The following is a 27,864-nucleotide window of genomic DNA, read 5'->3' as shown; positions in this document are numbered from 1 at the left end:
CCAAAGGACTGAGCTAAATCTGAAGGAATAGTTTCCTGTGTTCCTCTTTTTCCCCCAAATGTCTCCAGCAAAGGCCTGCCCTGTTGCCTGGAATTCTACTGCTAACAAGTCGTTATTTTGTAACATGAGGCCTTTACTTCAACAGGACCTATTAAAACTCTTAAAAAAACAGAAAGTGTAAACACTTCATGGGATGAAGTTTCCAGGCTTGAAGGCAAAAAACTATAGACTTGGCGGACATCTACATCAATTGGCACAACATAGCTCTTAAAGACAATGTTCTGCACCCTACTTTAGTCAGAAGTGTTGGGGTCTTAAAAGCGTACACGTGGGCACCTAAGATACAACTATTGGTCTCTTCTATTCTGGAACAAAGGAGAGTGAAAAAAAACAGACTCAAGAGAGCAATTAATCCAAAGGACTAATGGACCATATGAACCACAGCCTACATGACCCTGAGACCAGAACTAGATGGGTACCCGGCTACCACTACCGACTTCTGTGACTAGAATTATAACAGAGGGTCCCGGACAGAACGGGAGAAAAATGTAGAACAAAGATCAAATTCACAAAAAAGACCAGAGTAACTGGTCTGACAGAGACTGGAGGAACCCCTGAGACTACGGCCCTAAGACACCCTTCTGACCTGGAACTGAAGCCCCATTCCAGGGGACTACCGTCCAGCCAAACAATGGACAAGCCCATAGAATAAACAGTTAACACCCAAGAAAAACATGCTCCTTAGAACAATCAATTATAAGAGGGCAATATTTGCCCAAAAGCAAAGATGAGAAGGCAGGAAGGGGTAGAAAATCAAGATGAAAGGAAATGGGGAACCCAGGACAAAAATGGGGAGAGTGCTGATGCATTGAGGGAATGATGCCAAGGCCACGAAAAACTTTATGTACAAACTATCAAATGGGAATCTAATTTGCTCTGTAAACTTTCACCTAATGCACAATTAAAAAAACCAGAAAGTGTAAACTTCCTGTAGGCATCTGAGAACTGCTCCCAACTTTAACAGTTGGTAGAAAATAAATTCTACACAAATGAAGAAAGTGATTTTTTGTTTGTTTTAATTGCCAAAAATCAATCACGAGATCAGTCAAAGAAGAAGTGATGTTCAGGCTGGGGAACGGCTCCGTCTCTTCAGCTCTCCAGGTTTTCCTAGGAAGAACAGTGAAAATCCAGCAGTCAAAGTGATGGTCTTCAGGAACTTCATAAAGAAACCAGGGAGTGATCTGTGGATACCTCCAAGGAAATGCTGCTCTTATTACAGCATCTGTTGATACAAGCAGTGGAGGGGAATGTTCCTGCCCAGAGTCTATGACAACTAATGTTTTAATGATTACCAAGACATGGGCTTAGAATACCTTCTATAGCTATAACTACAGCTGACAAGACCAGTTGTTTTTTGTTAGATAATATTAAGATGATTCTGAACTTTCTCAATGCATATCCAAAGGTATTAGGGAAAGAAAATCCAGAAATTTACGAAGAAGCAAGTGAAGCCAGGCTGAGATCAGAGCTCCATCACCAAAATACTTTATAAATGATTATGTATGAAAAATGGAGATTAGCTTTACAATGTCAGCAGTAAATGTCTTAGGCAGCATGACTCCAAAGTCCAACCCCCACAGGCTGAGCTTCTATTTCTCCTTTAACATGGAAAAAAAAAAAAATCCTGGCATTTTCAGCAAAGTAGGGAATCCTGTTGTCCTGCTTGGCTCCCAGCTTACAAAAAGGGTCATGAGTTGGAGCTCCAGTTATTACTATAAAAATAATTCAAATGACTAGGAAAGCCAGGGGCTCCAACATACTTACCCAACCTCCTTGGCCCTGGATGAACTCCCGGACGGCACTGTTCCCACTGATCATATTTGTCACAGGGATGACCACCCGTCTTGCCATTTCTGGGGCCATGCGGACCACACACTCAAGAAGTTTCACTGACACTGCCAAAAAGGCTCTCCCATAAACTAAGCTGGGATCCTGAGCACACCAGGTTGTACTGAGAAATTTCACTGTGTCCTTGAGTACAGCTTCTGCCTGGGGAGAGACACAGGAAATGTCAGTGGAGTATCACTCATGAAATGCAGGATGCTACAGGTGCAGGAATCCAGTAAAGCAAGTGTATCCCAAAGAGTGGCAACTGTACCACTGGTGGTATATGAGTTAATCTTAGTAGGCAGATGGAGAAACTTCTCATTTTCATACTGTGTTTTAACTTATTATTTTACTTACAACTTTTTGTATTTACTTATATTTTATATTACAAAATATTTTAATGGCTACTAGGAAAATATGTAGTCCATCAAACCCATGATATCAGATATCATTTCTTAAAATGCATTGCCGTCGAGTTGATTTTGACTTGTAGCAACCCTACATGACAGAGTAGAGCTGCCCCATAGGGTTTCCAAGGAGCGGCTGGTAGATTTGAACTGCCAACCTTTTGGTTAACGGTTGAGGTATTTAACCACTGTGTCACCAGGGCTCCTATCATTGCTTAGGATGAAAAAAATGATTGAAAGAAAACTTGAAAGAAAGATACTAAATAAATACTGGTGATGGTTACACGCCATCATGATTCATTATGATGAATGTGTTCATTATGATGAACATAATTAATGTCACTGAATTATATACGTTAAAAAATGTTAAAATAGAATATGCTTTGTTACGTATATTTTTACCACAATAAAAAATATTAACTACATGATAATATAGCTGGTCAAATTGTGAAGGTATTGCTTGAGTGACTCAAATCTGGGAAACTCTAAAGTAAAAAACCAATTAGTTTTCCCTCTTACTCTTCCCTTTACAAGTAACTCAGTCCAAAATCCATTAGGTGGGGCTGAGCAAGGTCTACTGGAGTGCAAAGAGGGGCCTACATTGGTCAGAGTAGGGTGCTGAAGCCCAGGCAAGCTAAGAAGGATATCCACATGGAAGGACACCTACACCTTGGTTTCTAAAAAACCAGTCTCCATTAAAAGAAACCAAGGACTCCCGGAGAAATGACTGATTTCAGGGCTGGGGTATGGAAAGTACAAGATCCTGTGTCAGAAAGTAAGGAAGTACCCAAAGAATAACAGGGACAAGTCGAAAATACAGAGTCCAATTAAAGGGACTCCCACCGGTCAAATCTGGAGCAATTTCAGCATCTGAATAATGATATTAACAGATTATAACCCATTGAATAAGGTATGAATTCAAAAGCCTAAACCAATAAAAAGAAAAAAATTTTTTTTTTTTTTATATAAAGAGTAAAATAAATGAATTGAAATTCTGATGAGCTATTTACATAGTTTCAAAGAACCTCTCCATAAAACACATTAATTACAAAGGAAAAAGGGTAATTTTATAGTGGAGAAGCCTGGCAGACACCATCAGAAGTGATCAAAGTTAACACCAGTAATGGGACAAACTGAAATTTTTTGCCACTTGATAGGATGCAATGAGCAGAACACAGAAATATTTCTGGGATACTCCTACCAAAGGTACATACCTTGGCTCTATCCATAAGGAAACATCAAACAAACCCCAGGTTAAGGGGCACTCTACAAAATAACTAGTCCATAATTCTCAAGTGTCAAGATTGTGAAAATCAAGGCAATACTGAGGAAACATTTCACAATGAAAGAGACCAAAGTCTCTTTAGTCTAGGCAACTAAAATGCAGTGTTTGATTTTGGCCTGGACCTTTTTGCTATAAATGTTATTATTGGCACAACTGGCAAAACTTGCATAGGATCTGAGAATTAGAGGATAATAATGTATCAGTGCTATTTTCCTGGTTTTGACGGTTACCTTGTGGTTATATAAGAGATTGTCCTTGTTTGAAGGAAATAGACGTTAAAGTATAGAGGATGATGAAACATCATGTCAGCTATTTACTCTCAAATGATTCAGGAGAAAAAATTCTTTGTACTATACTTGCAGCTTTTCTGAGTTTGAGATTGTTTCATCACTTTTTAAAACGAGGTGGAAAAAGTATATTCGGTCATCAGCTAACCTAGGACAGTCCCAAGACAAGAAATTGGGAGTAATAGGTCTCTATCTGTCTGAATTTGGAGTAGGCATACACTCAAGCTGTATTCAGTAGGAGAAATAGAGTGTAATAGTTAAGAGTGTGGTTCTAGAATCAGTCTAGGTTCAAATCTTAGCTTTAACATTTGCTAAGTGGTCTATTTACTTGTTTTCCTATGCCTCAGTTTCCTTAGGAGCCCTGATGGTGCAGCGGTTAAGCACTTGGCTGTGAACTGAAAGATCAGTGGTTGGAACCCACCAGATGCTTCATGGGAGAAAGATTTGTCAGTCCGCTTGCATAAAGGTTACAGCCTTGGAAACCCTATGGAGCAGTTCTACTCTGTCCTATAGGGTAGCTATGAGTCAGAGTCAACTCATCAGGTTTTTCAGTTTCCTTACCTACTTAAATGGATATTAAGCCAGGAAACACTTATTCAGGGCCTATTGTGTACCAAAAATCAACTTGACAGCACCTAACAACAATTGTGTGCCAGGCACTGTTCTTGGTTGTGTGAATACAGTAGCGAACAAAGCAGATTAGATAGTCGCTCTCATGGTGTTAGATGCAGATGGAGACGGACTGCTCTAGAGATAACAATTTCTACAAAACCTCATAGAGCGGTACAAAGAATAAATGAGATAATAAATGTAAAACATATAAAATAGTGCCTGGCATGTGGCAAATGATGAATTAATATTAGCTATTCTCTTAGTTACCTAGTGCTGCTGTAACAGAAATATCACAAGTTATGGCTTTAAGAAACAGAAATGTGTTCTCTCACAGTTTAGGAGGCTAAGAGTCTGAATTCAGGGCGCCAGCTCCAGGGGAAGGATTCCTCTCTCTCTCAGCTCCAGAGAAGTTCCTTGTCATAATTTTTTCTTGGGTCTAGGAGTTTCTCAGTGCAGGGACCCCAAGTCCAAAGGATGACCTCTTCTCCTGGCTTTTTTTTCTTGGTGGTAGGAGGTCCCTCTTCTCTCTGCTCAATTCTCTCTTTTATATCTCAAAAGAGATTGACTCAAGATACAACCTAATCCTGCAGTTTGAGTCCTGCCTCATTAACATAACTGCCTCTAATCCTGTCTCATTAACATCATAGAGGTTAGGATTTACAACACACAGGATAATTACATCAGATCACAAAATGGTGAACAACCACACAATACTGGGAACGATAGCATAGCCAAGTTGGGGCACACAATTCAGTCTATACAGCTATCATTATTGGCATTAGTCAGCAACATCTCATAGTACAGCATCTTAGGATCTTTATCTCCAGTACAGAGTTCAAATGCTCTTGCCACTAATCAGCATTGTTACAGATTGAATCATGTCCCCCAAAAATATGCATTGTAAATTTTAACCTCTATGCCTGTGGTTACAATCCCATTTGGTAATGGGTTGTCTTTGTTATGTTAATGAGGCAGGATAGGTGTTTCTTGAGTCAATCTCTTTTGAGATATAAAGAGATTAAAGGAGCGAGGGCAGAGACAAATGGGGTAAGATAGATATCAAGACACATGGAGATCTCCAAGGAACCAGGAAGCAGAAGCTGAAGAGACAAGGACCTTTCTCCAGAGCTGACAGACAGAAAGCCTTCCCCTAGAGCCAGTGCTCTGAATTCAGACTTCTAGCCTTTTAAACTGTGAGAAGATAAATTTGTTTGTTAAAGCCATCCACTTGTGGTATTTGTTACAGCAGTACTGGATAACTAAGGCAAACATTCTCATCAAAAGCCACATAAGGCTTGCTGTTGTTGTGTGTTGTCAGTGCATTCCGACTCACAGCAACCCTAAAGGACAGAGCAGAAATGCCCCATAGGGTTTCCTAGGCTATAATCTTTATGTGAGCAGATTACCACATCTTTTCTCCTGTGGAGTGGCTGGTGGGTTTGAATCGCTGAACTTTCGGTTAGCAGCCAAGCACTTAACCATTGCACAGGTCTTTTTAGATAAGGCTTAGTGAGCTGCTATAAGGGTTTACCGTTCATTGCATTAGACTCATCAATTTCCTCTTCTTATATATAATTTCACTGTTTTACTGGCAGACCCTGGGGGCAAAAAGATGTTTACCCTCAACAAACTGGGCTCCTGTGCAGAATAAGTACTAAAACATGCACAGAAGATATTTTGCCAAAGAATAAAGTGCTATAGATAATGTTCTATGCCACAAAGCACAGAGCTGATGAAAACCAAGTGGAGACAACCTGAAGGTGGATCGGCCTATGTTATGAGCTTTTCATCTCAATCTCACTTCAGTCTCATAGAACTGGCAGTTGGTGAATTCTAGCTGTATCTGCTTAGATGAATACAAGCCCCAATCTTTCACAAAACATTTCTAGTCATAGTAGTATAGAAGTAGTAAGAACAGGGAGTCTGAAACATAAAAGAGCAGCAAAGAGTAAAAAGAAGCAGGAACTTGACCTTTCCCTGCATGGTTTCTGCAATGATGCTTTTGGCATAAGCCTCCATTTCTTCATTGACCTGGTCACCCAACATCCGAAGGCGACCAACAACGATGGCCACGTCAAAAGAGCAAGGCTCTCCTAGGACAGAGGGAACACAATAACACCTGTCACAATCTTTGAAACAATGGCTAGTACCAGGAATCTGGGCATGGGGGAATGTTCTCTAAACTTTTAAACAATTTTGTCTTTGTTCTCTCCCAAGAACAACTTCAATGTTCTGTGGATACCAATGGTCAGAAAATCTTCCTCTGCTGCTAATCTCTCCCCTTTTCATGAAGACTTCAGGTGTTGCTGAAAGCTCAGACTTTGCCTTTTGAAACTTAAGAGGAAATAAAGAAAGCAAACTCAGATTCACTTGCTAACCTTCAACCACCACCTCAGGCCAGGAACCTTACCTGAATCTGGTTCATCCGTATGAGGTAGGTTCCGGCTAGAAACCTGCAACGTTGTGTCCAAGAAGTCTGAAAGCAGAGCGTCCACAATGCATTCCGTTTGCTTCTCAAAAGTGTGAAAGGAGTTCATTTCAGATGTTTGCTGCTGAGTTTTGCTTTTCCTCAAAACAGGTTGTATTAAGCTCAGCAGAAAGTCAGAAACACTGGTAAACCAGCAGGAGTGTTTATCTAATGTAAAGTTTCCTAATGGGACACGTAGTCCTGGAGCCTTTCCCACCACCTTCCTTCAAAAATATCTGCTCAGAAAGGTGAGACTTCTTGGAGAGCTCACCCACACACAGAACTACAAGCTTTTTGAAGACACTTTTATTTCCTTACCTAAAAGCCACGCCTTAGCCAGTAATACACAGATTAATGAATAACTTTTTTATACTTAGGTAGCTGACAGAGAATTGAGGAAAAGCCTCTTGGGTAATTTCATTAAGAAATACTTCCTGTTACATTCTGTATATGATGTAATCTAACAGAAGGATTTGAAGTTAGATTAGCATTCAAATCCTAGTTTGGTATTTATTTGCCATGATCATATATCGACTATTTCCTGAGCACCTATGTGTGTTGCACTCCAGTAGGCGCTACAGATAGCACAGAAACATAACACAGCCAGTTCTTGTCCTTGTAGACCTTACACTTTAGCAGGAATGACATTAAATAACTCATCAAGTAATTTCTTGTGCTATTAAAATAGAGTGCTATGAAAATGTAATAGGGAAAAAAACCTCCAGGGCTGGGAAGGTGTCCTTGAAATAACGTCTGAGATGAGCTCTGAAGGTTAAGTAGGGATTCACTAGGCAAAGAGGAGAAATGAGACTGTTCTAGATGGAGAGAATAGCATGTGTAAAGGCTGGGAAGGTGGCAAAGAATTTGGGCATTTGAGGAATTGCAAATAGGGATAGGAGCCCTGGTGGTGCAGTGGTTAAGAGCTATGGCTTCTAACCAAAGGGTCAGCAGTTTGAATCTACCAGACACTCCTTGGAAACCCTATGGGGCAGTTCTACTCTGTCCTCTAGGGTTGTTATAAGTCAGAATCCACTCAACAGGAAGGAGTTAAATGGCGATAATGCAAAGTATTTCACAGGGGAATTACGAGGATTAAATAAGAATATTGTGTGGAATGACCTAGCAGTGTCAAGATTCCTGAGTGTTAACATTCAGGAAATTTAACCAGCTCCCTTTTATCCCAAGGCCAAAGGACCAGGATGTAAGGGATCTGAGATACACTCTTAACAAAAGGATTTTTCTAGCAGGATTAGGCTCCTTAGAAATCAGCCTATCATTGTTTTAGATGTCAGGGTTGGACAGTTACCTACAGTGGCTGCCTCCTTGATGTAGCAGAACCTGTTTCCAAGGTATTCTGACCTGATTACATTTTTCATGAGAAATTCAAGTATGAACAGTAAAACAGTTGTTCAGAATGGAATTAATATCTTACTAAATAATCACAGCAAAATCTGTTTTCTTTTCCATTCTAAAAAACAAATTATATTAAGTTGCTTTGGGGCTAGGAACAGGAATTACCCAAATGGCCATTTTCATTTGTCATTATCTAGCATTCATTCTCTGTAGAGACAAATGGGCTGAAAATCCAGTTACTACTTAGTAGGCTTCAGACTTCTATTGTCAGAAGGGCCTTTAGAAATAATTTTAGGCCAACCTCCTTTCACACTAGAGCTAGCCATTGACAATTTAAGGATTCCATCTGCAGAAGCAGCAGAAAGCAGCTTCCTCTGCCACCCACCACCCCCGCAACCCCCCGCCTGCATGACCCTTACACTAAACTGGAGTGAAAGAAAGTGCCCTGGTACTTTGGCTGTAAATTCTCCCACAGCCTTCCCATTGGTATTGGGTCAATTCTGATGGTAAGGTATATGGTTAGCTATATAATTGCATGCTGGCAAGATCTAAGATTCCAGAAGGGGAGATAATGTTTTTTTCCGTTAATGCCATCAAAACTAACCACAACCCCACCAGACTGATCCAGCACAACTAGATGCTGCCTGGCTACCACCACTGACTGCTCTGACAGGGATCATGGTAGAGAGTCCCGGATAGAGCTGGAGAAAAATTTAGAACAAAATTGTAACAGGAAAAAAAAAAAAAAAGACCAGACTTACTGCTCTGACAGAGACTGGAGAAACCCTGAGAGTATGGCCCCCGGACTCCCTTTTAACTCAGTACTGAAGTCACTCCTGAAGTTCATCCTTCAGCCAAAGATTAGACAGGCCCATAAAACAAAATGAGAATATATAGGCACACCAGCCCAGAGGTAAGGATGAGAAGGCAGGAGGGGACAGGAAAGCTGGTAACGGGGAACCCAAGGTCAATAAGGTGGAAGTGTGGACATGTCATGGGGGTGGCAATCAATGTCACAAAACAATATGTGTATTGTTTATTGAGAAACTAATTTGCTCTGTAAACCTTCATCTAAAAAAAAAAAAACCAGACCACAAGACCATCACACATCTTGAGCCCAGACTGCATCAAGGAGCCTCCCTCTTCCTCCCCTTCCCCTTTTCCTTACCACATAAAAACCCTTCCAATTTCCCAACCATGTAAGCTTCAGGCCTGTGGCCCCCTTTGTTTCCCATCACCCATGGCGTATCAAGTGGGCTCTATGGGCGTAGAAGAAATCTCTGTGTCGACTCACCTGGGGTCAAAGAACATTGTGCGGGTGGGGGTTGTGGAACGGGTCCAAGATGAAATTTTACCTTTTCTTCTCCATGTCAATTATTGTGTAACTAATGAAGCTTATGAAAACATCACTGGGTATATGCCCATTATTTACTGAACTACAGCCCTGAATGAACTTACTTTTTATTTTTCATCTCCAGCTCATCACAGTATCAAATAAATTTACAACATACTCCCAAAACAATACACAAATGCAAACAAAGAATGTTTATATTATTTTAAGAGACCACCAAACTGGTGTTAAAGAGCTTGCCCAAGTCCACAAATCAGTTAAGTGGCAGAATAGAAATTTAAATCTAAGTCTGTCTTACTCAAAACTCATACTTTTCCCACAATAATAAACCATCTTCCACATTTCACTATTGATACATTTATGAGAAAATGCCACATTGGAATCTAATCTTGACTTCTTTGCTTTATCTTATATAACCAATGTTGTAAGATTATATTATATAAAGAGTATCCTCTCTTATGGGCAATGTGAAATAAATTTTCCTCCTGTTTCCTCCTCTTTGGGCCTTCCACATAGCACTCTGCCAAACCACTCCTTTCTCCCAACCCACATACCTTCATACTTCAACAGTTCTAATATTGTGCTCCTCATTATTACTGACTGATCAAAGACTACAGCCTTTGGTATGGATTATACCTCAACATAAAGAAAACAAAAATCCTCACAACTGGACCAATAAGCAACATCATGATAAATGGAGAAAAGACTGTCAAGAATTTCATTTTACTTGGATCCAAAATCAACATCCATGGAAGCAGCAGTCAAGAAATCAAATGATGTATTTGCATTGGGCAAATCTGCTACAAAAGACCTCCTTAAAGTGTTAAGAAGCTAAGATGTCACTTTGAGGACTAAGGTGCCCCTAACCTAAGCCACGGTGTTTTCAATCGCCTCACATGCACGCAAAAGTTGGACAATGAATAAGGAAGACCAAAGAAGAATTCATGCCTTTGAATCATGGTGTTGATGAAGAATACTAAATATACCATAGGCTGTCAGAAGAACAAATAAATCTGTCTTGGAAGAAGTATAGCCAAAATGCTCCTTAGAAGCGAAGGTGGCGAGACTTCATCTCATGTGCTTTGGACATGTTATTAGGAGGGACCAGTCCCTGGAGAAGGACATAATGCTTGGTAAAGTAGAGGGTCAGCGAAAAAGAGGAAGACCCTCAATGAGATGAACTGACACAGCGGCTGCAACAATGGGCTCAAGCACAGCAACAAACAGTCTTGAGGACGGTGTAGGACTGGGCAGTGTTTCGTTCTGTTGTACACAGGGTCGCTGTGAGTCAGAACCGGCTCAAGTGCACCTAACAACAACAAATTATTACTGGAAAATGATGAGGCCAGCATTTTTCACTACCACTTGCTTCTCTTGCCACCTGGCCACAATAATTTACATTCCTCCCCCAAAAGTTTCATCTAATTGTATCACTGCCTCGAAGTCATCATCTGCACCAGGTCGGCATGTGGGTGAGGATAGTTGGGTACAACTCCTCTCAGTATGGAGACCTATAACTAAGAAAACTGGGTCCCTGAGTGGCACAAAAGGTTTGCCTTGACTACTAATCTAAAAAAAAAGGCTGACGATTCAAATCTACCCAGTGGCTCAGCAGGACAAAGGACCTAGCGATCTGCTTCCATTAAGATTAAAGCCAAGAAAACCCCACGGAGCAGTTCTATTCTGTTAACACATGGAGTCACCATGAGTCAGAATCGACTTGATCTGACAGTGACGGAAACTAAAAACACGAGTTATTTACCCACCAATCCCCATCACCCAATATACATTAGTGTGAAAGGGATAAAATAATTATGACAGAACTCCTATAAAGAAAGGGGGAGGGGTTATGAACATAGATAACAGTCACTAGTCCAGCAGTGGAATTAAGGTCAGGAGCCATGTAAATGATTGCCTCTGCAATGTTCCACAGCACTGCTGTCACTCCTGGATACTCATTACATGCGTTACATACTGCTCAGACATTAGAAGGCCGTTGTTCTAAAAGCACAGCATCAACGTCTTCTATGGATTTAAAAGACGAATGCCCACTTATATCACATCATCAAACCATAGTAAGGAATATTAAAAAATTAACTTCATAGTATACTCAAGCTTTGGTCATTTTGCTTATAAACTGGTAGAACCAGGCTACAGTCAAAATAAATCTTCATTGGGATCATTTTAAAATTACACTTTCCAAAAGCAACAATTTCATATTATGTTATGCCTCTTTTATTATAAAAATGCAACCAAACCCACTGCTGTTGGGTTTGGTTGCATAGAAAAGCAACCAAATAGAACTTAATCTTCTAATAGTTCCAATAGTTGGGATCACCTTAGTAACATCACTTATTCGACTGCTGAGCCATACCTAATTTTCCTTAGGTTATCATGTCAGTTGCAGTCTTTAATATCAAAAAATCAGTTTACTCAATTTCTACCACCTGCATCCTATTCCCTTATATAACACTTTAAATTGGCAGCACTTCACACTTCTATTTCTTTTAGTACCTAATTAAATAGCCACAGTTTAACTGAACAAGTCAAAATATGGAAAAAACAATTCTGAAGCTGTTCTGAACCCTCCCCATCTAGTTCCTGGGGATACATGGTAGGATATAAATCAGTGGTTCTCAACTGGTGGGAATCTCTGGCAATGTCTGGAGACATTTTTAACGGTTACGACTTGGGGTTGTACTGGCATCTATCGGGTAGAGGCCAACCATGCCAATTATCATCCTATAATGCACAGGGGTACCCCCCAAAACAAAGAATTATCTGGCCCCAAATGTTAATAGTGCTGCTGTTGAGAAACCTGGGTCTAGATGGAATTCCATTATTTTCTGTAGAGTTGATATAACAAAACATACTTCATAGTACACTTAAGCTAATTACTTATTCATTCAATAAATACTTAAAAAATTAGTGAGTAATTATTACTACATGGCAGACATTGTGAAGATACAAAGACAATCACTGTCCTTAGAAATTGTGCAGGGGGAAAGCTGTTTAACAAACAACTCACAAAACCCAGGCCCTTACCAGAAAATTCAACAGTGTTATTATGTCTATTAATGGCCTCATTGAGAAAAGTGAGGGGTGAAAAAATATCTAAAGGATATGCGGCCCATCTATTTATCTAGACAGCAGAAGTACTTAAATTTGGCTGGTTGCTGAAGGCTATACACTCAGGTCATGTTCTCTCAAGCCCTTGAAGAAACGCCTTCATCAAGCCCCAAGTTTGCGATGCTCTCTGCTTTCATTGAAGAACAACGTAAGAAAGTCAAGTGAAACTCTTTACTAAGTTCCCACAGCAATCTTGTACGTATGACTCAGTGCCAACTATGTGAAACCACATGGCAATTTTTTAGAAATTAGAATTGGAAAGTTTCTTCCTCTCTGATGACAACTATATATCTCTAATAACAATCATTTATCTGCTTCCCTTCACTCCAACTGCCAGCTTTCTCATAGAGCCAAATCTGAGGCTCAACTATATCAACTACATAGGCCCTTGCAGCCTATACATTTGTGTACCTCCCCATCTCCACCGCAGCTGGTCTTAACTGGTATTTTCATTTTCCCTGTTCTGGATTCTCTCGTCTTATTCATAGTTTACCATCATTTTATCTGTTCTTACCATAAGTTGTCTCAATTAATATATAAAATATGGCCAAGTATAAATAAAATTAAAAGTGAGGAAGAAAGACAAGAAAATAATCAATCTCAACAAACAATTGTAATAAGTAATTGTAATACTTAGAGATATGCATTGGCTGCTTCGACAGCTTGAAGGAGACCCCCAATGAAGGCAATGAGGATCACACAAAACTTCCTGAAGGAGTTCATAACTAAGCTGAGCACTGTTACTTACATAAAAAAGATATGGGGGTGAGGAAATGTTCTAGGCAAGAAATAAAAGCAGGTGCCAATGCAGAGGTGAGAGAGAGCCTATTACATTCGGGAAATTGCAGTTTGCTTTTGCCGGAACAGAGGGTGTCTTTTGGTAGTGGTGAGACATGACACTGAAGAGGTAAGCAGAACACAGATCATAAAGGACATCAGATGCCACACTAAGGACTTCAGACTCTGGCCTAAAAAGCATGATGGGAAATATGAGAACAGTCAAGAGTTTATCTCAATAATCCAGGGTTAGAAAAAATGACCCCTATGTAAGAGAATCAGTATTCACAAATTGATTAGAAAAAACTCCAGATCCTATTCTCGCCCCATCCCCAAACCGTAATATCCGTTACCAATATTAACCATGGAAAAGTAGGGCCATTTGCCAACAGGCATAAAAGATATAAGTCAACAGTTTTTAGAAGAAAACATAAGAATCCTTATACGATCCAGCAATCCCACTCCTAGGATTATATCCTAGAGAAATAAAAGCCATCATATGAATAGACATATGCACACCCATGCTCACTGCAGCATTATTCACAATAGCAAAACGATGGAAACAACCTAGGTGTCCATCAACAGATGAATGGATAAACAAACTATGGTACATACACACAATGGAATACTACGCAATGATACAGAACAATGATGAATCTGTGAAACACCTCACAACATGGATGAATCTGGAGGGCGTTATGCTAAGTGAAATAAGTCAATTACAAAAGGACAAATACTGTATGAGACCACTATTATAAAAACTCATGAAAAGGTTTATGAACAGAAAAACAATCTTTGATGGTTACTAGGGACAGAACGGATGAGGAGGAAAAAACTCTAACTAGACAACAGGTTAAGTGGTAACTTTGGTGAAGGGTAAGACAGTACACGACACTGGAGATGGCAGTACAACTTGACTAAGGCAAGGTCATGGAAGCTTCTTAGACACATCTAAACTCCCTGAGGAACTGAATTACTGGGCTGAGGGCTGGGGACCATGTCTTGTGGGACATCTAGCTCAAGTGGCATAACACAGTTTATAAAGAAAATGTTCTACATTCTACTTTGGTGAGTAGCACCTCGGGTCTTAAAAGCTTGTGAGCGGCCATCTAAGATATGTCCATGGGTCCCACCCCATCTGCAGCAAGAGAGAATGAAGAAAACCAAAGACACAGGGGAAGTCCGAAGGTCTAATGGACCACAACCACCACAGCCTCCAGCAGACTGGGTCCAACACAACTAGATGGTGCCTGGCTACCACCACTAACAGGAATTACAATAGAGGGTCCTGAACAGAGCTGGAGAAAAATGTAGTGCAAAATTCTAACTCACAAAAAAAGACCAGACTTACTGTCTGATACAGACTGGAGAAACCCCGAAAGTATGCCCCCCAGACGCCCTTTTAACTTAGTACTGAAGTCACTCCTGAGGTTTCCACCCCTCAGCCAAAGATTAGACATGCCCATAAAACAAAATGAGAATAAATGGGCACACCAGCTCAGGGGCAAGGATGAGAAGGCAGGACAGGACAGAACAGGAAAGCTGGTAATGGGGAACCCAAGGTCAAGACGGGAGAGTGTTGATATGTCATGGTGGTGGCGACCAATGTTACGATATGTGCATTGTTTAACGAGAAACTAATCTGCACTGTAAATCTGCATCTAAAGTACAACAAAAACAAAAAAACAATGTTAAGAATCCTGATTCCTAGATTTCCCCGTTCTCCTTTGCATCTGATATCATATGGATTTATAAACAGCTCTAATAAGAAACATTAAGGAACTCTTGACAGCTATCCATCTTGGGACAAGCAGCCAGAATCTGCTATTATTTTATGTCTCCAATTGTTCCGATCACAGTTTCTAACACGGAAATAAAACTGCTCAGTGTCTCAGTCCTCGCCTCATTTTGTTTCACAGAGACCTGCATTTCCACGTGTTCACGGTCCAGCAGTAGTTCCGTTAAGAACAGGCAGCCACTGTCATCCTGAGCACTGAGATAGGCTTTCCACGGCTGCGCCCCGGGCCTGCTCATTGCGATGGTCTGGATGTTCACTACTTGCAGGGCCATCTGGAGGGTGTCAGGATGGACTGCTCCCTGCCAAGGCAACACTTGCTGATGAGCAACTTTGAGGCTAAGCCAAGTTTTCTCAAAACATTCAGCAGTGATCTGGTGATTGGGGACTAGTGTCAGGGCTCCAGAGTCAGGGAGTTCTTGTATCCGCTCCTTGTTCTCTTCAGGAATCAAGGGTCCTAAGAGGGTCAGAAAGCTTGTGTAAGTGAAGTTTTCAATCTATAGGAGCTACATTTTTAATTTAAATTCTTCAAAGTACACAATGTGATTTTTATCTTTGGATAAATGGCTTAAATAATGAATGACAAATATCTTTCTTGTTCACAAAGGCTCAAACACAGGTAACAGTCTGAGATTTAGCTAGGACACTACTTTCTATTAGTCATTGCAAAAAATAAAGATTTACTATGATAAAATGTAACATAAGGGCTATTTTTACCTGATGTAGCAAAGGAGGCAGGGTTAGGAAGCTCTGGGCCATGGCGCTCTGTCCGCTGGAGTTTAGAGATGGTTGCCCAGCGGGCTTTGCCATATACTGGCACTAGTGTGTTGAAGTCTGAGGCCCAGCTATTCACAGGTCTTTCTGCCTGATCCTCCAAAAGTCCAAGAGAAGGGTCAGATTTAGGGCTGCACAGGATCTGCTTAACTTCATCAATACCGGCCAAGAGAAGGCGATAATAGAAGAGACCTCGGTCCCGTACGGCCATATCCTTTTCTTCCTCTGAGGTAAAAAAACAGGTTGAGTTAATTAAAAACAAAAACATAACAGGGGAAAAAAAATGGAGGGAGGAAACTAGAAACATCCACGTTTTCTTCTCATGTCCCAGACCTGACTACCAAACAATAGAAGCTATGAGAATTTCAATTGTGGGTTCAGGTAAGTACTATTTCCTTCTGAAGAACCTACCTATGCAGTAATATAACAAACGCCCCAGCATGTCCTGGCATTCAGCAGGTCGTGAGAGGAAAAGGCGCAGCAGCGCAGTGAGTAGCTCCATCTTCACAGCTGAAAACGTTTCTGATTTCACATTCTCTACAAAGTCCTCCAACACATAAGGAGCATTGGGAATTCTTTCCCCGTGGACCCCAAGTAGCCAAATAAGTGCCTGTTTCCCCTAGAAAATGAAGGAATAAGAACTGGTACTCAACACTTGGCTATCCAGAACACAGGCAACAGTAGACAATTGCTGGTTTTGCTTTTTCCCTAGTGCCAGCAGAAAAGGTGTAATCTTTTATCTACTTCAGCTTGTATCAATTCACCTACTGTACCCTCTACAACAAACAGGGATGAAAATCCAAGGCACAAAAAGGAAGGAAACTAGAGACAGTTTCAAGACTCACACCTATGTTGTTAAGCTATAAGGGTTCCTCAGCTTTAGGGCCTCTGTCTCAGTTTGGAGTTTAAATGTTTCATTTCAGTGGAAGCTACTAAAATAATCTCTACAAATTACTTCATAAAACCAGTTATTAACTTAGGGAAATCTGCGAAGCTTCTTAAAAATATATGTGTCTAGGCCCCTCACCCCTGAAGATTTAAGTCAGTAGACCTGGGTGGGGTGAAGTTCAAAGCTTTATACAAATTCTGCAGGTGATTCTGAGTCTCATTCCAGCTGAAAACTCCATGGTCTAAACCTCTTACTTAAAACTGTTCAAGAAAACAACAGTATCAAAGTATGTGTAATAAAAACCATAAATAAACCCTCATTTTTTACAATTTATAACCCATTTACACCTAAAAGAGAATCTGAGACAGCAATCAACTCTGGGTGTCCACTTCAGACGCTGGGTAGAAAGAATACTGTGATTCCCTTTCAGAGGGCAGGGTCTCAAGCATTTCCCCTCTGCCTAGAAGAAAAGGAGGAGTATAGTCTACCTCGCTATCTTGAATGTTCTCCTCACAGCCGGGCAGGGCCTGACACACAGCTTCGGTACACTGAGGGCACAACCAAACCAGGTCTCGGAAAGTCTGCACCACCGCTACAACACAGCCCAAAACACAAGATCACAAGGTTAGCGCCTCCATGCTGAAAGAAATTTTAAGCAATATGTACTCACATTAGATTCCTGGGTGAATTTCTGGAAAATGGGTGTTGAAGGCGTGGTCGATGATTATCTGAGAAGTGTCTAACATGGGCATTAATTTCTTGAATGAATGTTGCTCTTAATAGACTGCCGTAAGAATAAATGAGCTAATGAATGGGAAAGTACTTTGGAAAATTAAAGATGTATGCAAACGTGAGGTTGTGTTGTTGTTGACTGATACTCTGAAGACAGTATAAATGGAGCCACCAGAGCCAGGGCTAAGGTGAGGTGAGCAATATGCACAGGGTGCAAAATATAAGGAGGCAGTCAGTTGGCACCTGTGCAAACCTAAAACTGGGTGTCTCCTTAAATTTTCAATTGAGGCATCTCATCCGCCTTACTCTTGTCCCGGCCCTGGATAACATGGCCTATAGTAGACTTCCATAAAGCAAAAAGAGGGGGTACCAGTTGCTGTTGAATAAGTTCTGGCTCATGGCAACCCCATGTGTTTCAGAGTAGAACTGTGCTCCATAAGGTTTGCAATGGCTGTGATCTTTCAGAAGTAGATCACCAGGCCTTTCTTCTGAGGTGCCTCTGGGTGGATTCGAACTGCCAACTTTTCAACTGGTTAGCTGAGCACTTAACCATCTGCACCACCTGGTGACTTCTTAGAGGTAGTTATTGTTGTTGGCCGCCTTTGAGTCGATCTTGACTCATAGTGGCCCATGTGACAGAACAGAAATGCTTTGCTGTAATCTCTATGGCAGTAGATGGCCAGGTCTTTTTCCTGCAGAGCCACTGGTTGGGTTCAAACTGCCAATCTTTTGTTGGCACCACCAGGGCTCCTTGAAAAAGGAGGGGGAAACGGTAGGAAGATAACAAGCCAAGGTCATCCATTATCTACAGTATTGCTCTATAAACTTGTGGCAGTCTGTAGACTCTCTACCCTATTAGATCTTTCCTCTCCAACAGGAACAGATAATAATGCAAGGAAGACTTTTAATAAACTCTGTATGATTTATTTAACAATAAATATTTTTTGAGCAAATACCATAGACCAGGCCCTTGACAAAAAATTCTGGAAGGGTAGCCATTACCTGTAGTGATATGCTCCTGTCGAAGGCCCAGCAACTCTGTTAGAATCTGCACACACTGATCTGTGTAGGTCCTGGCAATGCCACCTACAGAGGAACAGAATGCAGAGAGAAAGGTATCAGGTCAAACACCAGGACCTCACACTGAAATCACTTCCCACCAGCCAAAGAAAGAGGACTAGAAATATCTTAAAAAACAAACAAACAAAAAAGGTACCCCTTGCTTTTTAAAGAAGATTCTAAGTTTGCTGTAAAGGGAATTTTGTTAAAAATGATTTTATTATTATTATTTTTTTAAATTAACCACTAGAAAATCGGAAGTTCATGGAAGAAGAATTTCCCATTGAACAGAGTGGGAAACATTCAGTACAAAGGTATTTACATGGCAGCAAAACATGAGGCATGCTGTTTAGTGCAGGGAGGCCACACAGGAGCGTTCCTGCTGAGAACACCTGACAGCAGTCTGCTGACCACAGGGTTCCTACTTTCCTCTTTGCTCCCGCTTCTCTGTCCCTACAAATAACCATAGTTTATTCCAAATATGAGAGTTCCTCCGCCTTCTCTACTTGAAGCCCTCCAAAACTTAGCTCTCTGGCTAATTTCATTTTATGAATCACTCCAGCCTTAAGTTCTTGACAGAGCAGTAGGAAAATGTCTACGGATTTAAGATCTATTCTGTGTTAACCCGTACCCCACACAATACATAACCCATGGTTGAAGCCTGATAAATGACTGGTGGTAAACTGATACCAGGCTCTGAGTCAGAAGCACTGGCTTCCAGTCCTAGTTCCAGAATTATATGATCTGTGGGCAAATTAATAATCTTTTTGTGTCTGGGTTTCTTATTTTTAACATGATGTTAATAAAATTTGTCCTCTTAACAGGGAACAAAACAGAGAATCCCTGATGGAGCAGGAAGAGAATAGTAGGATGCAGATCTTAAATTCTTGTAAAAAGACCAGGCTTAATGGTCTGACTGAGACTAGAGGGATCCTGACGGTCATGGTCCCTGGGCCCTTTGATAGTCCAAGATTGGAACCATTCCAGAAACCAACTCTACAGACAGGGATTGGCCTGGACTATAGGACAGACAACGATGCTGGTGAGGAGTGAACTTCGTGGCTCACGTAGACACATGAGATTATGTGGGCGACTCCTGCCTTGTGGCAAGATGAGAAGGAAGAGGGGGACAGGAGCTGGTTGAATGGACATGGTGAATACAGGGTAGTGAGGAGGAATGTGCTGTCTCATCAAGGGGAGAGCAGCTGGGAGTGCATGGTGGGGTCTATATGGCTTTTTGTATGAGGGACTGGCTTGATTGTAAACTTTCACCCAAAGCACAATTAATGAATTAAAAAAAAAAAGTACTATTCCCAAAGTTAATAATAATAAAAAAAAATTGTCCTTTTGCCCAACTGCCCCAAAAGACCGTGGTATGATGTACAGGGAAGCATTCTGGACGATAGATAACAAAAGGCAATATAAATTCTAATGTTGCAGCTTAAGTTAAGCCACCAGGGCTCCTTGAAAAGAAGGTGTAAAGGTGGGGAGATAACAAGCAAGACACATGTGTTCTCTATCCTGGGAGATATGGCAAGCCCAGTCTTAAAAACAAGGCAAACTCCCTGCATCCTTGTTTGTAGCCACTGACTGAGTCTTTGGTCCAGGGTACCTTGTCTCTCAGGCAAGATTCCTTCCTTTTGCTCTCCAGAACTCCTCTGGCCACAGCTTCCTAGCTGGCTGGTCTAGGGACTCGGGAAGGAAAGGCAATAGATACCTACCTATGGCAAAGATGGCGGCCTGTGCGAAGTCGGCAGACACGTCAGTGCAGTACCCTCGGAGCTCTTCCAGCACCTGCTGCACGTTCTCATCATTCACCAGCTCACACAGCACCTCCACCTTCTGCAGCTTGATGTAGTGGGGCTCCGAGTAGGAGCAAAAAAACTTCTTGTAGTGGCTACTAAAGTGACCTGGCAAACTATGCAAGATCTGGCGCACATGGCAAAGGGCAGCAAAACAGAGCTCGCGGCTCTCTGAGGAACAGGCAGCAAGCAAAGGTCCCTTGACTCGCACAAGCACATCCTTTTGTACATGAGGGAAGTTTTTGGCCAAGATCAGAAAGAGTTTGGTGGCCCCCATCACCACACCTGGACTACTGCTCTTGAGAAAGCTGTCCAACAGATTGAGAATGTCAAACAGCTCCTCCTCACTGCGGGGCTGGTAGCGTAGCAGAAAGTTCAGTACTTCACCCTGGCCCCACTGGTCCAGTTTTGATATTCTATACGAAAGAGGAAAAACACTATTTTAGCAACAGAATGAGGACAGTCTCCAGGCTACTGCGATGTTACCAGTTGGCTGCACATAACAAGGGAAGAATTCTTAAAAATAGGCTCTGCCAACATTCCACCCAACAGATGCGAAGTATGCTTTCTTTTCTAGTGCACATCACATATTAGGTCATAAAACAAGCCTTAGCAGAATCCAAAACACGGAAATATTGAAAAGCATCTTCTCAGACCATAAGGCCATAAAAGTAGAAATCAATAACAGAAAAACCAAGGAAAAGAAATCACATACTTGGACAGGCTTATAGAAGACATTAAGGAGGGAATAAAGAAATTCATAGAATTCAACGAGACCAGAAACACTTCCTATCAAAACCTTTGGGACACAGCGAAAGCAGTGCTCAGAGATCAATTTATATCAATAAATGCAAACATACATAAAGAAGAAAAAGCCAAAATCAAAGAACTGTCCCTACAACTTGAACAAATAGAAAGAGAGCAACAAAAGAAACCATCAGGGACCAAAAGAAAACAAATAATAAAAATTAGCACAGAATTATATGACTTAGAGACAGAAAAACAATTGAAAGAGTTAACAAGGCCAAAAGCTGATTCTTTGAAAAAATTAACAAAATTGATAAACCACTGGCCAGACTGACTAAAGAAATACAGGAAAAGAAACAAATAACCTGAATAAGAAATGAGATGGGACATATCACAACAGACCCAACTGAAATTAAAAGAATCATATCAGATTTCTATGAAAAATTGTACTCTAGCAAACTTGAAAACCTAGAAGAAATGGATGAATTCCTAGAAATACACTACCTACCTAAACTAACACAAACAGAAGTAGAACTAAATAGACCCATAACAAAAAAAGAGATTGAAAAGGTAATCAAAAAAACTCCCAACAAAAAAAAAAAAAGCCTTGGTCCGGATGGCTTCACTGCAGAGTTCTACCAAACTTTCAGAGAAGAGTTAACCCCATTACTACTGAAGGTATTTCAAAGCATAGAAAAAGACGGAATACTACCTAACTAATTCTATGAAGCCAGCATAACCCTGATACCAAAACCAGGTAAAGATACCGCAAAAAAAGAAAATTACAGACCTATATCTCTTATGAACATAGATGCAAAAATCCTCAACAGAATTCTAGCCAACAGAATTCAACAACATATCAAAAAAAATAATCCACCATGACCAAGAGGGATTTATACCAGGTATGCAAGGATGGTTCAATATTAGAAAAACAGTTAATGTAATCCACCACATAAATAAAACAAAGGACAAGAACCACAGGATTTTATCAATTGATGCACAAAAGGCATTTGAGAAAGTCTAACACCCATTCGTGATAAAAACTCTCAGCAAAATAGGAATAGAAGGAAAATTCCTCAACATAATAAAGGGCATTTATACAAAGCCAACAGCCAACATCATCCTAAATGGAGAGAGCCTGAAAGCATTTCCCTTGAGAACACGAACCAGACAAGGATGCCCTTTATCACCATTCTTATTCAACATTGTGCTGGAGGTCCTAGCCACAGCAATTAGGCTGGATAAAGAAATAAAGGGCATCCAGATTGGCAAGGAAGAAGTAAAATTATCTCTATTTGCAGATGACATGACTTATACACAGAAAACCCTAAGGAATTCTCAAGAAAATTACTGAAACTAAGAGTTCGGCAGAGTATCAGGTTACAAGGTAAACAGAGAAAAATCAGTTGGACTCCTCTACATCGACAAAAAGAACACCGAAGAGGAGATCACCAAATCAATACCATTCACGGTAGCCCCCAAGAAGATAAAATACTTAGGAATAAATCTTACCAAAGATGTAAAAGACCTATACAAAAAAATCTACAAGGAACTACTGCAAAAACCAAAAGGGACCTACATAAATGGAAAAACATACCTTGCTCATGGATAGGAAGACTTAATATTGTAAAAATGTCTATTCTACCAAAAGCCACCTATAGATACAATGTACTTCTGATCCAAATTCCAACAGCATTTTTTAATGAGATGGAGAAACAAATCACCAACTTCATACGGAAGGGAAAAAAGCCCAGGATAAGTAAAGCATTACTAAAAAAGAAGAACAAAGTGGGAGGACATACTCTACCTGATTTTTTATACCGCCACTGTAGTCAAAACAGCCTGGTACTGGTACAACAACAGACACATAGACCAATGGAACAGAATTGAGAATCCAAATATAAATTCATACACATATGAGCAGCTGATATTTGACAAAGGCCCAGTGTCAGTTAATTAGGGAAAAGATGGTCTTTTTAACAAATGGTGCTGGCATAACTGGTATCTATCTGCAAAAAAAATGAAACAGGACCCATACCTCACACCATGCACAAAAACTAACTCTAAATGGATCAAAGACCTAAACATAAAATCTAAAACGATAAAGATCATGGAACAAAAAATAGGGACGTTAGGAGCCCTAATACATGGCATAAACAGAATACAAAACATTACCAAAAATGCCAAGGAGAAACCAGATAACTGGGAGCTCCTAAAAATCAAACACCTATGCTCATCTAAGGACTTCACCAAAAGAGTAAAAAGACCACCTACAGAGTGGGAAAAAATTTTCAGCTACAACATTTCCGACCAGCGCCTGATCTCTAAAATCTACATGGCTCTGCTAAAACTCAACCACAAAAAGACAAATAACCCAATTAAAAAATGGGCAAAGGATATAACAGGCACTTCACAAAAAAAGACATTCAGGCGGCTAACAGATACATGAGAAATGCTCTCAATCATTAGCCATTAGAGAAATGCAAATCAAAACTACAATGAGATTCCATCTTACTCCAATGAGGCTGACACTAATCCCAAAAACACAAAATAATAAATGTTGGACAGGCTGTGGAGAGATTAGAACACTTATATACTGCTGGTGGGAATGTAAAATGGTACAACCACTTTGGAAATTGATTTGGCGCTTCCTTAAAAAGCTAGAAATAGAACTACCATATGACCCAGCAATCTCACTCCTCAGAATATATCCTAGCGAAATAAGAGCCTTTACACGAACAGACATATGCACGCCCATGTTTATTGCAGCACTGTTTACAACTGCAAAAAGATGGAACCAATCAAGGTGCCCATCAACGGATGAATGGATAAATTATGGTATACTCACACAATGGAATACTACACATCGATAAAGAACAGTGATGAACCTGTGACACATTTCATAACATGGCGAAACCTGGAAGGCATTACACTGAGTGAAATTAGTCGGTTGCAAAAGGACAAATATTGTGTAAGACCACTATTATAAGATCTTGAGAAACAGTTTAAACTGAGAAGAACACACTCTTTTGTGGTTACGAGAAGGGGGAGGGAGGGAGGGTGGGAGAGGGGTATCTACTAAATAGACAGTAGACAAGAACTACTTTAGGTGAAGAGAAGGATAACACTTAACACAGTGGAGGTCGGCACAACTGAACTAAACCAAACCAAAGAAGTTTCCTGAATGCTTCGAAGGTCAGCGAAGCAGGGGCAGGGGTTTGGGGACCATGGTTTCAGGGGACATCTAAGTCAATTGGCATAATAAAATCTATTAAGAAAACATTCTGTATCCCACTTTGAGGAGTGGCGTCTAGGGTCTTAAATGCTACCAAGCGGCCATCTAAGATGCATCAATGAGTCTCAACCCACCTGGATCAAAGGAGAATGAAGAACACCATGAACACAAGATAATAACAAGCCCAAAAGACAGAAAGGACTACATGAACCATAGACTACATCACCCTGAAACCAGAAGAACTAGATGGTGCCTGGCCACAACCGATGACTGCCCTGACAGGGAACACAACAGAGAACCCCTGAGGGAGCAGAACAGTGGGATGCAGACCCCAAATTCTCATAAAAAGACCAGACTTAATGGTATGACTGAGACTAGAAGGACCCTGGTGATCACGGCCCCCAGACCTTCTGTTGGCCCAGGACAGGAACCATCCCCAAAGCCAACTCGTCAGACATGGATTGGTCTGGACAATGGGTTGGAGAGGGATGCTGGTGAGGCGTGAGCTACTTGGTTCAGGTGGACAGTTGAGACTATGTTGGTACCTCCTGTCTGGAGAGGAGATGGGAGGGTAGAGGGGCTTAGAAGCTGGCAAAATGGTCACGAAAAGAGAGAGCAGAAGGAGGGAACAGGCTGTCTCATGGTGGGGCGGGGGAGTAATTGGGAATATATCATAAGGTGTATGTATGTTTTTATGTGAGAGACTGACTTGATTTGTAAACTTTCACTTAAAGCACAATAAAAATTATTATTAAAAAAAAAATAGGCTCTGCCAGAAATGAATCATTCTTTTTACGTACTATTTAAAGTTTACACAAAATAGGCTTTAAATTCCAAGATGAAATGACAGTACAAATGCACACTCATCTAAGATCAAAGATGGGATCAGTGTATCCTGAATCCAGATTGTCTACATTTTAAGACAGCATAAACGGCTTTAAACGGCTTAGTTTTGGGGACAAGATGATTGCAGAGGAGGGCAGAACCTTTTACCACAGTTAATGGTTATGGTTCGCTTTCTTTTCTACCTAACGGAAGTTATTCAAGACCTCTTCTTAATTCCACACATCAACAAGATCCCACCAGGATGCAGATCCCATAATAAAGGGAGCACTGAGCCATCCAAACCGATTTAAGAGATGATGGGCAATGGGCTTATTGATGACAACGCCCCCTTCCTGCTTCAGAATTTCCTCTAGCGACCTCAGGCAGTTCACAACCACAATTGGATCCTGGTCACGCAGCAAACTGTATAACTCATTTACCAGGGCACCATCTACAAAAGAGAACAGAGATCTTGTGTAAAGAAGAAAAGCTTCAGCATCACAAAGAGAGAGCCAGGCAGACAAAGCTGAGCTTCTACAAACTGACACAATGACAAAATGAAAGAAACAATAAATCATCATCTCTAGCCTACATAACTAGGGCAAAGGAGCTCACTGGGCCTCGAAGAAAGGACTTCTTTAATCTCAGAAAATATCAAGTCCTGCATCTTACTCAAAAAGAAATGTATAGAAGTGGGGCCACACTATTATTTTCTACCAAAGCTACACTATCTTTTACAAAGTCATACATATAGGAGGTTCAAATGAATACTGATCACAATAGATTATACTGAAACTTACCCACTTCAGAGTCTCCTTGAAGATTATGCATCTTGGCACAGCCAAGGACTGCTACTCTCCTGACATATGAAGCCTTATCCCGTAGACCATTGAGAATAGGCTGTTGAATATATTCCTGCACACCAGGCATCCTAAACAACACATTCTGGAGTCAGCCAGATTCTGAAACACTAGTTTTAACATAACTCAACACCTATCATACTTAACAGAAGATTTAGTAAGTTTTTGAATGTGCATCTATCAATTCATAAAGAGTTAAGAGAAAGCCTCTGCCAAACTTAAAAAGCCAAAATTTGACTTTTCATTTGGAATAATGCTGCAAAGGCAGTACCAAGCCAAAAAAACCCAAACCTGTTGCCAGTTGATTCGGACTCATAGCGGTCCTACAGGACACAGCAGAACTGTCCCACAGGGTTTCCAATGCTATAATCTTTAGGTAAGCAGACTGCCACATCTTTCTACTGTGGAGCAGCTAGAGGGTTTGAACCGCTGAGCTTTCAGTTAGCAGCTGAAGGCTTAACCACTGCACTACCAGGACTCCTTGCAAAAGCAATACAAAAGATATATACATACTTGTGTTTAGAAATTTTTAACCAAAACCAAAGACTATTTCAGTGAAAGTGAGAATGGAAAACTACTGTTAACAAAATCATATGATATAGTTCATTAAGCCAAACAATGGCAGAAAAATCTGAGTTTAGGGTACAATAGTGTTTTCCCCAGTACTAAGGAGATCAAATAAATTGGACTCATTAACCATTTGTCCCATGTCCTACTGAATTCATCAGCCGTTGAGAAAGGGGCAAGGGAAGAGGATACTCACCTAAGGCTACACATGCTCCGTAGTGCCAGCCCTCGGACCATTGGGTTGGGGTCCGAGCAGTCTTTGCACAGTGTATTGATGGCAAGGAGAGCCAGATCTGGTTTCAGGGGGGCATATGTGCACATGTACAAATAAACCAACTTCTTCTGAACAATATCTACAGTGGCACTGGCCTTCACCATTTCCATGAAAACACTGGACATGTCCAATCCCTGAGTCATGTGCCTGAAACCAAGACACATGGCAGGAAGAAGTAAAATATAAAATCCCCGACCTACACAGAGGGAGTTGTACTTATGCATGCCTCGGTTATCCAACCAGTTTGTGATCTGTTAGAGGGAAGCAACTAGGAGTAACCTCGTCTATTATACTTCACAGCATGGGCCTACAATAAACATTGTTTTTCCATTCATATTCAACAAACACTTATTGAACCCCTGTACATTCCAGTGAAATCGAGCTTTTACATTCCAGGGATATGCTCTGGGGACATAATCTTGAAGAAGGGATGGTTTCAGACCTCTAGGAGCACAATAGTAAGAAGCCAGGCAAGACCATCCCTAATTACAGTACAATATAATAAAGTATTATAATAGGAGTAATGTACAAGGTGCAAGGGGAATCCAGAAGATTGATACTGCCAGGAAGCCAACAGAAGTTTTCTTCACAGAGGAAATAACTTTAGCTTAATGAGCAGGAGCTCACTAGGCAAACATGGTAAGAGAGATAATGATACATGCTATAAGGCATGTAGACATGAGCAAGAATGGCATACTTTTGAGGGTCTATACACAGGTAGTTGAATTAGGTTGGGTGTTTCTTGGATGC

At 40.8% G+C, this 27,864-nt stretch overlaps 2 protein-coding genes across 6 annotated transcripts in view; both read right to left on the bottom strand.

Moving 5' to 3' along the window:
- Positions 1–1,039: 1,039 nt before the first annotated feature.
- Positions 1,040–8,669, bottom strand: BCL2L15 (BCL2 like 15). Its single transcript, XM_003409594.3, has 4 exons — positions 6,889–8,669; positions 6,450–6,571; positions 1,825–2,049; positions 1,040–1,167 (listed from the first exon to the last, which is right to left on the bottom strand). The coding sequence occupies exons 1-4, from the start codon at positions 7,013–7,015 to the stop codon at positions 1,150–1,152; spliced, it is 492 nt and encodes a 163-aa protein (XP_003409642.2). The 5' UTR covers positions 7,016–8,669; the 3' UTR covers positions 1,040–1,149.
- A 3,261-nt stretch (positions 8,670–11,930) lies between these two features.
- The window catches only part of AP4B1 (adaptor related protein complex 4 subunit beta 1), a 17,342-nt gene continuing 1,408 nt past the window's right edge, over positions 11,931–27,864 (bottom strand). For all 5 annotated transcript variants that reach the window (XM_064282397.1, XM_064282396.1, XM_064282395.1 and 2 more), the window contains 9 exons: positions 27,037–27,261; positions 26,214–26,344; positions 25,717–25,864; positions 20,526–21,022; positions 18,748–18,831; positions 17,502–17,605; positions 16,536–16,743; positions 16,068–16,349; positions 11,931–15,807 (listed from right to left, as the gene is read on the bottom strand). In XM_064282397.1, coding sequence (XP_064138467.1) covers positions 15,383–15,807; positions 16,068–16,349; positions 16,536–16,743; positions 17,502–17,605; positions 18,748–18,831; positions 20,526–21,022; positions 25,717–25,864; positions 26,214–26,344; positions 27,037–27,261 — 2,104 coding nt within the window. In that variant the 3' untranslated portion in view covers positions 11,931–15,382. The remainder of the gene's footprint in view (positions 15,808–16,067; positions 16,350–16,535; positions 16,744–17,501; positions 17,606–18,747; positions 18,832–20,525; positions 21,023–25,716; positions 25,865–26,213; positions 26,345–27,036; positions 27,262–27,864) is intronic.

Source organism: Loxodonta africana, chromosome 3, assembly GCF_030014295.1.
Source record: "Loxodonta africana isolate mLoxAfr1 chromosome 3, mLoxAfr1.hap2, whole genome shotgun sequence".
In the NCBI taxonomy this organism is placed as follows: domain Eukaryota; kingdom Metazoa; phylum Chordata; class Mammalia; order Proboscidea; family Elephantidae; genus Loxodonta; species Loxodonta africana.
The sequence above is the reverse complement of the archived record's forward strand: the minus strand, read 5'-3'. Positions and strand labels throughout refer to the sequence as shown.